The 10330-nt window shown below is 55.1% G+C and overlaps 1 protein-coding gene across 1 annotated transcript; it reads right to left on the minus strand.

Annotated features, from left to right (window-relative positions):
* Positions 1-3120: 3120 nt before the first annotated feature.
* Positions 3121-8505, minus strand: FGF5 (fibroblast growth factor 5). The gene is given in 4 exon segments (XM_040556618.1): positions 3121-4700; positions 6638-6741; positions 8150-8453; positions 8455-8505. Coding segments are annotated over 4 exon segments (819 nt in total). The 3' UTR covers positions 3121-4340.
* Positions 8506-10330: the final 1825 nt, after the last annotated feature.

Consider the following 10330-nt stretch of genomic DNA (forward strand, 5'->3'; position numbering starts at 1 on the left):
CTATGCTCTTTTCAAGGGCTTGGAAGAATGGAAGAGAAATAGCTGACATAAAAGAGCAGACACCTTGTAACGATACCCAACCAGGCCCTCCTCCTGAGACATTTAAGACTGTCCAAGTGCTCATTCTCATAAGCCTAAGAGTGATATGTTTCAGCTACACTATGTTAAACATGCAGTCCCACAGCAACCTCAGCCTCCCTGACCTCAAGGAAACACTAGCAAGGGTCCAAGACCAACTTACCTATTGCTATTGACAGGGAAAGGACTGTAGACTACACGACTCAATCAACTCAATCCTCAAAGCCTAACAATGGCCCAGGAAAGAAAAGGTTTTCCCCTTCTCATGTGTTACCTCTTTCCCATCAGTATGTTCACCATACTGTAAATACTAATCCCAGAAGTCTGAGGTGTTAGAAAACTGCTATATCTTGGCTGCAGCTTCAAAAAGACAACCCGCCTATCAAAGCACATTACTTTTTCCCAAGCAGCAATATTTCAGTGTCTCAAACATACCTACCACCTTCAAACCATAAAATGTACTGAGTTGGGAGGGACCCACAAGGATCACCAAGCCCAACTCCCAAGCAATGTAGCTGCCTCATTCCTCCTGCACATCCCTAACGGGTATTGGAAGCAAAGGGAAGGGTGTGGAGACACAATGCAATCCCTGCCACAAACCAGGCCTGACAGACAGGACTCTGCTTTTGGGGATGGCTTCATTTGAGGGAGAGAGTGGAAGGAATTCAGCAAGGGTGAAAGAACTTCCAGAAAGCTCCAGGGCAGGTGCCCAGTGAGGAGCACCATGGGCACGCACTTACTTCTGAGGGGCCGATGCCATGAGTCCTGCTGCTGCTGCCTGCTGGGCCTCGAACTCCTCCTGCCACAACACACCCCCAGAGCCAATGAAGCCAAGCCTCGCCAGCTGCTGCGCCACCTCCTCGCTGTGTGGGAGGAAGAGGGACGAGGTTAGGAAGCAGGTTCAGCACTGGACCCCAGCTGCCCCCACTGACAACTTGAGCTGCAGGGACATAGCTCTGCTCTGCACCCAGAGAAACCACCTCCCAGCAGGCCCCCACACTACCCTGCAGATATTCTGGCAAGCAGAGAAGTGCTCCTGGGCCCTTCCTTAACTAGATAAAGTAATTGGACAAAGCTGAAGGCAATCTGCCCAACACCCCTGTGAAATCAGCTGCACCAAGGCAGGCAGGGCTGCAGGTAACCTGTGGGCTGTGCATCACTTGAGCCTAAGGAAGACCCAAAGCTACAGCTCTGCATCACCTCACCAAGAGGGCTTAGGCACTCAGTGTTGAATGCCACCACAGATGCTAGCAGACCCAAGACACACCGGTCAGCAGCAAAGGAAGCAGAGCAGCTGAAGGCCCACAGGTTCCTTCCTGCATTGCTCTGCCTGCACCTCACCGAGGCCTCAGGAAAGAACAAGTGTCTTGCTTTTTATATGTCTGGCTGGAAAATGATTCCTGAGGTTAAATTAACCTCCACACAGCAGAGTAGCACTGATGAGTTCAGCGCTCAGGCAGTGAGGTATTTCCTCTCCAGGCTGGGGTACCTGATAAGCTCTGACAGGCAAAACGCCACAGGAAATACCTCCTGCCACTTCCACCCATCCAGGAGCTCTGGCCAACTTTTCAGGAGCTGCAGGATAGCTGCCAGAAGAGTTCCAGGTTTCTTAGAGCCAGAGAGGATAGGCAGCCGCTTTCTGAGAGCCGCTTTCTGAGAACAAACCAGTAGGCAATGACTGTTTTCAATACCTGCTGCCTCTAAGCGTGTGACAGAAAACCTTTTGTGACTTAACCCAAAGCGTTTTCCACTGAGCAATGGGCACTGTCATTTTTAGAGACCAAATATTCAGCGGTCAGCACCAGCTGAGTATCACCATGATGTGACTTGTTCAACCACACGCATCCCTCACTATGATTCAGGCTAGAAGTCATGCTTCATAAGCACTGGACACAGCAAGATCTTCCCCGTTTTGTTTAAAAAACAGTGCAGCAATGGCTCAAAGGAAGCATTGCACATCAGAGCCAGCCCTGTTGTGTTCACCTGATGTTGTACTTCTAGACAGACGGGTGTTTCTTGCTGTCTTTGGCTTCTCTGGGCGGACCTCAGCTACCAAACTGCTGCTCACACAACAGGCTTCCTGGCCATGACCTGCAACTTGAGGCTTGCTTGTGAGCTCCCAGAACTTCTGGCTAGCCCTGCTGCACATGTGAGCTCTCCTGCCATGTCCCATGCTCTGCTTCAGACTGAATTCAGCCCAGTTGGAGGGCTTACCTGTACACAGCAGCCGCACCACCTGCAAATGTCTCACGCTGAGAGAAGCGGGGCAGTTAACGGACACCAAACACTTTGCCAAGCAGCATTTTGCCAACCCACCTCCCCTCAGGAGCCCAGCGCTGCTCCTCCACACCCCTCCCACCCCCCGGGGCCACTCGCCCCACGCCGGGACCCCTCTGCCCGCTCCCAGCGCCTACCTCCAAGTAGTAGAGATCCCTCGGCGTCACCTGCGCCTCCAGGTACTGCTCGTAGGTGCCGAAGGGCTGCTCCGGCGGCCCCTCAGCCATCGCGCCCTTCCCGCCCGCCGCTGTGGTAACGGCCGGCGCGAGGACGCCCCAACGGCCGCCGGCGGCACACGCAGCCCCGCGCCGCCCGATCAGCAGACGCCCGGCGTGAACGGGGCGGGCTGGTCGGTGCCCTTGGGCCTCTACCTTCTTTTATTTGGGGGCTTTTTTCCCCCCCTTTTTTTTTCTTTTTGCATTTTGTCTTTGGTTTTTGCCTTTTTTTTGCCTTTTTTTGCCTTTTTCTTGCTTCTTTTTGCTGTTTTCCCTTGTTTGCTTTTTTTTTTGCCTTTTGCTTTTTCCTTTTTTTACTTTTTTTCTGTTTCTTCCTATTTTTGCTTTTTTTACTTTTTCTCCTTTTCCCCCTCCATTGCTTCTTTTGCCCTTTTCCCTTTTTTCTTGCCTTCTCTTTGTCCTATTCCTTGCTTTTTTTGCCCTTTGCCCTGCTTTTTTTTGCCTTTTCCTCTTTTCTTGCTTTTTTTTTGCTTTCTGCCCTATTTTTGTTTTTCCTTTATTTTTGTCTTTTTCCTTTATTTTTTCTTTGCCTTTTTGCTTTATTTTTTCTTTCTTTGCTTTTTTTCCATTTCAGTTTTTTCAGCACTTGTTAGCATCATGCTTTGAGCTGACATTCACAAGCGCCGCGCCTCTCTCCATGCAGTTCCATGCCCAATGAATGCCTGAAACCTTTTTATATCTGCAAAGGCTGCGGTAAAAGATGACTCAGAAAGCAAAGGGAAGAGGAAAAAAAAATCGAGTTTTAGGAGTCGGTGCACATTGTGCAATAGCACCGTCAGCGCCTTGCTGACAAAGAACTCGAGGCATCATGCAAGTGTCCTGCAGCGGGTGATGTGCAGCAGGGCACATGTCCCGGTGCCCTTTGCAGGGCTGCCTGCAGCATGCCTGCTCATTAACACCAGGCCTCGGAGGCCAGGCAGCTCTGTGCCCCTCGCAAAGGGTTCAGATACAATTGCCAGCTGCAACCAATAGCACAGCAAGGCTGAAAAGGCTTGTGAAACGCAAGAAGGTTGACACACTCAAAAAGTTACCTTTATTGCTTAAAACTCTCTCAAGTCAGCTACAGACTGCTTTTAGTTTAACAGAGGTATTTACCCATTTATTTTCACCTTGTCAGCCTCCTTCTGACCAGCAAACCCGTTTGGGACCAGGAGGGGTTTTCAGCCCATCCTGCTCACATTAACCTGCAATAGCTTCGCTGCCAGTGCTGCCACACCAAGCTCTTCCTTACAATACCACCATCACATTTAAATTAATGAATGAAGTGCTGGGTAAGGCCCTGGTAGGAGAGCAGAGGTTTTATGGTTCCCCACAGGTTCAGCATAAACGTTTTCCAGGTGTGTGCAGACAAACTCTGATCAGTGTATCCGCGGGGCTGCATGTCTGCAAATGGCCGTCCTCCCCTTAACAGCCTTTACAAAGAGATATATTATTGCCAACACAGTTTGAAAACCCTCTGGCACTTGAGAGGTTGGCTCTGGATGTAACTCTTGTACGAAAATGATTGTCGACAGCATCACCAGCAAAAACGGTGCAAGAAAACATGTCCGAGGCGGAGGCCCCTCGTGGCTTCCCTCAGCAGCAGCAGAGCAACGCCTGCGCCTCGCTCCCCATCCATGGCAGCAGCGCCCGCTCCGATCCATCCCTCAGCTGCCGGCAGTGTCCCCACATCCGTCCCATCTGGGAATGAGGGGGGGTACCGGGCTCCGCTCCTCCCCAAAAATCCCCCGCAGCCTCCTCGCGGGGCAGCTACCCGAAGCGAAACTTCAGCCGGTACTTGACAGGGCCATGGCTCTGCCCCGGCGGGGTGGCTGCCGCCATTTTCTTTGGTGGTGGTGGCAGAGGCGGTGGCGGCGGCTTCTTCTCGGGCCGGGTGACGGTGAAGGCCAGCTGCGGCGGGGGGGGCTGTCGGAAACGGGGCAAGAAGTGCGTGGAGACGTGCTGGGGGCGGGCACGGGGGCTGCAGCCCCGCTTGGCCTTGCCCCGCTTGTTGAGGGCCACGTACCACTCGCGGCCTGAGCGCCGGCCGCGGTGCACGGCCGAGGCGTAGGTGTTGTAGCTGTTCTCCTGGAAGCGCTCCCGGAACTGGCACTCGGATGTGAAACGTGCCTGTGGAAAGCAAGGGGGGACACACAGATGGGTTAGCACCGCCTTCGCTCTCCCAAACCGCTCCAAGCACAGTGGACACCCCGCAATTTGGGCCTCTGGCCCAAGGACCCCAAAGCCCCCTCCATCTCGCACACATCACTCTGGCACCAGACCTGTGCCTGATAACCTACGAGGGCAGCTGGCATGCAGGCTGTAATTGCATTGGAGTTATTTATAACCCCCCATTTTCTTCTGAAATCAATTGGGGTCATTCTGTCCCCTGCTATCTGTAAAACAAGCACAGCATCGCCTCCTGTAAGTGGGGCAGCACAGTCCTCCAGCACTGGGGTTTTGGGAATAAGGCAACCCACCACCATGAACCATCAGCTCTACTCCCTGCCATCCCAGCAAAATGAACCATTTCTCATGCAAGTTGGCAAAGAAGCAGGTTTAGGGGCTGCCAGGTGAGCAGGCACAGGGGTAGGATGTTTGACTGCAGCCACATCTCCAGAAGAAAATGCAAGGCACATTGAGCAAGTCCTGACCCCAATAACAGCATGTAACGCCAGCTATCCATCACCTACAACCACCCAAAGGTCCATGGGGCTGGGATGGATTTTCAACTCCTAATTGAACCAGAAAAGTTGAACCCTACAATGCAAGGCACAGAATCCCCAGCATGGAGTACATTTTTCCCCCATAACACCTTGAGTTAAGACTCCTTTCACTCTTTGCATCGAAGAAATGTGATCCTGGCAACTCATGGTTGCTTTCCCTTCTTTTTATGAACCCAAGGTGCTGCACCGCCCATGCACAACCATCCCCCTTCTGGACACAGCTTTGCTCACACCAGCTGCTCTATGATGCCCTGACAGCCACAGCGATGCTCGGGCGAGATAACTGCATTGCCCACACCACGGGGAGGTTTTAGGTCTGACCCAGGCACTTCTCCTGGGAAGCTGCGAACCCACAGAGCTGTTTTCAGAGGAGCCCAGAGGCCCGCAGGCGTGGTGTGATCCACAGCACAGCACAACGGCACCGGAGCGGCTCCTGCATCAAAGCGGAGCCGTGAGTGACGGGCACAGGGCGCGCTTTGTGCTGCTGCGCACTCATTAGGCCATGAAATAACTTTATCCCACCGAGGCAGGGAGGAACAACAGATGCAGGCTTTGCATTATCGGTATTATTCAGCCCAGCCATCTTCAGGCGTTTGGGTCAAGTTTCTACAAATTGACAGCTTTCATCAGAGTAGAGCATCGTGCGCCCTCGTCCCGCTGCTCATCGCCCTCACTAAGGTCGCTTCCACGCTGCCCTGTCTACAGCAGCGATTAACCATGCATAGACGGGGTTTGATTTAATTTCTGCCTGCACCACGGCATGCCTCGAGATGTCAAGGGGAATAATGGGGGCCACTATGAGCTGCAGGGGAGGGTTGGGGACCATACTTGGCGATGCTTCCGTCTCATTTCATGTTTGCTTTGGTCTCATCTCATGTTTTAACTGTATATTTTGCCAGCTCCTCTCTACCTACACTGCTCCTGCTGTGCTCATTTTTCCCTGTTTTACCTTCACTCAGACATTCCCACTTTCCCCAGCCTCTCCGTCCAGTTTGCAGAAATTAGCAGCGACGTGCTCACCATTTCTGCATCATTAGGTTCCAGGAGTAATGCTCTGACAAAACTCGAGGGAGTTTTGCAAGCACATAAATACTGCTTTATGTCAACTTGTGGGCTTGTGCAGCCTGAGCACATCGCTAAAACCCACATCTCGGCTGTGAGGCTGGGCTCACCCCCACAGGGCAGGCAGCCACGATTCCCGCAAACCATTGCCTTCGGCCCTGCAGAGCCCTCCCGGCAGCCGCAGGTGCCCCGGAGCAACGATGCCGCACACACGTGTGTGTGCAGCTGTCGCTATGCCGTTAATACACGGTATGTACTGATAATCGGGGGTTTACTTACACTTGCATGGAGTTTTCCTTTTTTTGACATCGCTAAAAATTTGTTGCTGAAAACTCCTCGTATTCCTACAATCCCCTGAGACACAGCAAATATTTCCAAAATACCTAGGATGACAGAAATCCCAAAATAAATCACAGTTCCCTCCACATCAGCGTGACAAATTAAAAATAAAAATAAAAAATAAAAAGCTCATGTTTGCATTTCATCTCCAAAAGACCCTGCTCCTCAGCAACCTGCCTCTGTGCAACCCAGCTGCTTGTTCATAGAAATCTGCATTTACTCCAGTACTGCTATCGGTTTTGTCCTATTATTATTATTTTTAGCTGGCAGGAGCTTTGCCCTAAGCTACAAGCCCATGATGGACAAAGCAAAGGGCTTTGGGGCTGAGGACACTTTTTTGCAAATAACCAGGGGTGCCTCATTTCCCAGCCAGCCCCGTGGCTTCACAAGTTGTGCCAGTGCTGCTGGGCCCATTTGGGATCCACAGCACCAGGAAAAACTCTTTTTCCCCCCCCAAATTTCTCACCTGTTTCAGAGCCAAGTACAGCCACACAAGTTGGTCTTGTCTGCACCGGCGCTGAGGGGTTTGCAAGGAGCTGTGGTTTAGGGGGTGATTTCGGCCTCAGCTGTGACAGAACAAGCTCCCACCTGGGGAAATCCCTCATTTTGGGTGCTGGCCAGCAAGGTTTGACTGCTGCAGCTCAGATCTCCAAAATCTGGGCAGTGGGCAAGGGCGAGAAAGGAAGCCACAGGAGCATGGAGTCCCGCATTTCTGCAGCCAGCCTGCTGCCACCCGCCTCACCCCAACTCCTCACAAACCTGGATGTAGAAGTGCATGCTGGATTTGGGGCTGAAACTACCACCACCATCAGCTTTTTCCTGAAGCTCCCCATCCTAGGAGGGCACATGGGACCCATAGCTCATCCCACAGCAGGGCCAAGCATCGCTCCTCACCACCACCAACACGTTTCGCACCCCTGCACAGTCTCATTGTCCCCTTGGCACAGGTGTCCCAGCATGTCCCCACCACCCGATGTCCCCTCCCGTCCTCTCACCGACACCACAGCTCCCCGGGGCACACAGCGGCTGCTCCCGGGGCTCTGTTTTCCCCCTGGGACAAAGTGGCCCCGGAGGAAGGAGTGCAGGGATTAACATGCCGAGAGAAAACACGATGCCACACTTAAGCCCCCGGCCCTGCGGTATCAGATCTCCGCCACTTCCCATGTTTATTTTAAGGAGGAAGCAAGGTTCCCACAGGCCCCACACCAAGGGGCACCTGGTGGGGGTCGGTAGCGTTGTCCCCATGCCCATGGGGCTGCACTTCGACGCCACGAAGCGCCGTGCAGCGGCACATGCCCGCCACCCACATCCCACGGCGCGGGCCTGAAGGCCACAAGTGGATGGCTCCCACGGCTCCACCAGCTATGGGGCAAGGGTGGGAGAGCGGCCAGGTGGAAAAAGGGGGCTTGGAGGGCAAGCGCGGCGCGGCATCCCCCCGTCCCCTGCACTCACTGAGCGGGCTGGCGTCGTGGGCGCCGTCCACCCGGCCGTCGGGGTGCAGCTGCAGGTGGAAGCCGATGCCCACCCGGCAGTACAGCCGGCCCCGCCGCCGCCCCGGGCGGCTCCGAGGGAAGCGGCTCGGCCCCGCGGCCCAGGAGGAGGAAGAGGAGGAGGAGGAGGAGGAGGAGGAGGAGGAGGAAGGAGCGGGGGCGCTGCGTCCCGCCAGCGCCCCGCCGGGCAGCCGCTCCCGCCGGGCTCGGGCGGGCAGGAGGAGGAGGAGGAGGAGGAAGGCCGGGCTCATGCTGCCGGCGGGAGGGAGGTGGAGGAGGAGGAGGAGGAGGAGGAAGGGCGGGAGGAGGGCGCCGCATCCCCGCTCCGCCGCCCAGCACCGGCGGCAGGGGGCCGCCCCTCCCGCCTGCTGTTTGCGCCCGGGGGGCACTGCACCTGTGCGGAGCCCCCGAGCCCCCAGCCCGGGCTCGGGGGGTGCGGGGGCCGCCCCCCATAGACCCAGCCCTCCCCCCATGGACCCCCCCCTCCCCCAGCCGGGGCTGCGCCTCGGGTTACGGGGGGGGAGCGGCTGCGAGCCCCGGGGCTCCTCCGGGGCACGGCGGCGTTGGGTTGCAGCCCCGCCGGGAGATGACAGCCGGCAGCTGCGCCTCCGCCAGGGCTGGGGGCTGCCAGAGAAGCCCCTTGCCCTCCCCTCCCCTCCCCTCCCTTCCCTTCCCTTCCCTTCTCTTCCCTTCCCCTCCCTCCTGTCTCATCCCACACCAGGCCCTGAGGTTGAGCCCGGCGCTGGGCAGCATCCCCGGGGGGCTTGCAGCGAGCCCCTCGCCCCCAAGAGCACCCTCGTTGGCACTGCCCATGTCAGCACCCAGCGGCCCCCCTTTCCTGGTTCCCAGAATTTGGGAACAGCATCCACATGGCCTCCCACTGACGATGCTATGACCCCAAGACATGCCCCAACCCCAAGACTGACCCCATGCCCCACCAGCCAGATTTCTTCCCAGCACAAAGGCATCCATCACTGGTGCCAACATCCTCCTTTCTCCCTCTCCAGACTCCCCAAAAGTCTTTCTTTCATCCCCAAAAAGCAATCGGGAAAATCTTGCCTCCACACAAGCCAACACCTCCATACCCTCCCTGCCTCATCACTCACATAAATCAGCATTTTTCCAACCAAATACCCCTCCAAATCCTGTCTGGAGCCATCAGCGGGGTTCGGGTTCAGCAGGAAGGAGGCCGAGCCTCCGGCATGCCTCGCGAGGAAGCTGAAGGTCGCACACGGCGCGGGCTGGTGCGGGCGGGGTGATCCTGCAGCCACGCACGGCAGCTCAGGATATAATATATATATGCCCGTACAGATAAGCGTGTTTATATATATACACGTGTATAAATATAGATGCCCCTAAATATAGATGCACATACCTGAAGGAAGGTCAAAAGCTCTTTTACTCCTTCCAGCTGCAGCAGTCAGCTCCATAAAGCACACAGCCTGCACTCACTGACCCACTGTGGGCCCGTGGGGGCTGCGAGCATCCTTTTGGGGTCCAGAGGGTACACAGACCCCGTGGGGAGCCGTCGGATGGTGATTTCCCCTTGCGAGCATTTCCATGAGGCCGAGCGGTGCCCATGCAGTGGAGAGAAAAAAAAAAAAAAAAAAAAGAAAGGAAAAAAAAAAAGGAAGGCTTGAATCTAAATAAATAAATAACCCTAATAGCTCACTTCCTGGAATAATCCAATTTAATTGCCTTTGGCAGTTGCAGCCCTTCCACACACACACACACCAGCAGCCTCTGAAGGCTGACGCGATGCTACCTAAATTATTCAAGGCTCGGTTACAGAGCAAACTGGAGGCAACCGGAGGATAACCGGGTGCTGGTGCGAGCTGCGGTGCCCAGAGAGGAGGGCTCTTTGTTAAAAGTAAGGCAAAAGTCTTTAGAAGTGAGCAGGAGCCTCTGCTGGAAAACAGACAGGTGCAAACAGCAGTTGTCAGAGCAGCGCCGAGCTCGACAGCAGCTTTCCCCGTTGGCCTGGTGCTTGGTGCGTGCTTGTTGTACGCCCGCTGCCGGTACCTCAGGAATATTTCCCCCTCCCCAAGTGAGACGTTTGCAATTTCCCTGCCAAAGCAGGAGCACGCCGAGCATCCAGCGAACCGCACGGCTCGCTCCTTCTTATGTGCTCAGAGCCGCAGGG

This window comes from Cygnus olor, chromosome 4 (assembly GCF_009769625.2).
Source record: "Cygnus olor isolate bCygOlo1 chromosome 4, bCygOlo1.pri.v2, whole genome shotgun sequence".
NCBI lineage: Eukaryota > Metazoa > Chordata > Aves > Anseriformes > Anatidae > Cygnus > Cygnus olor.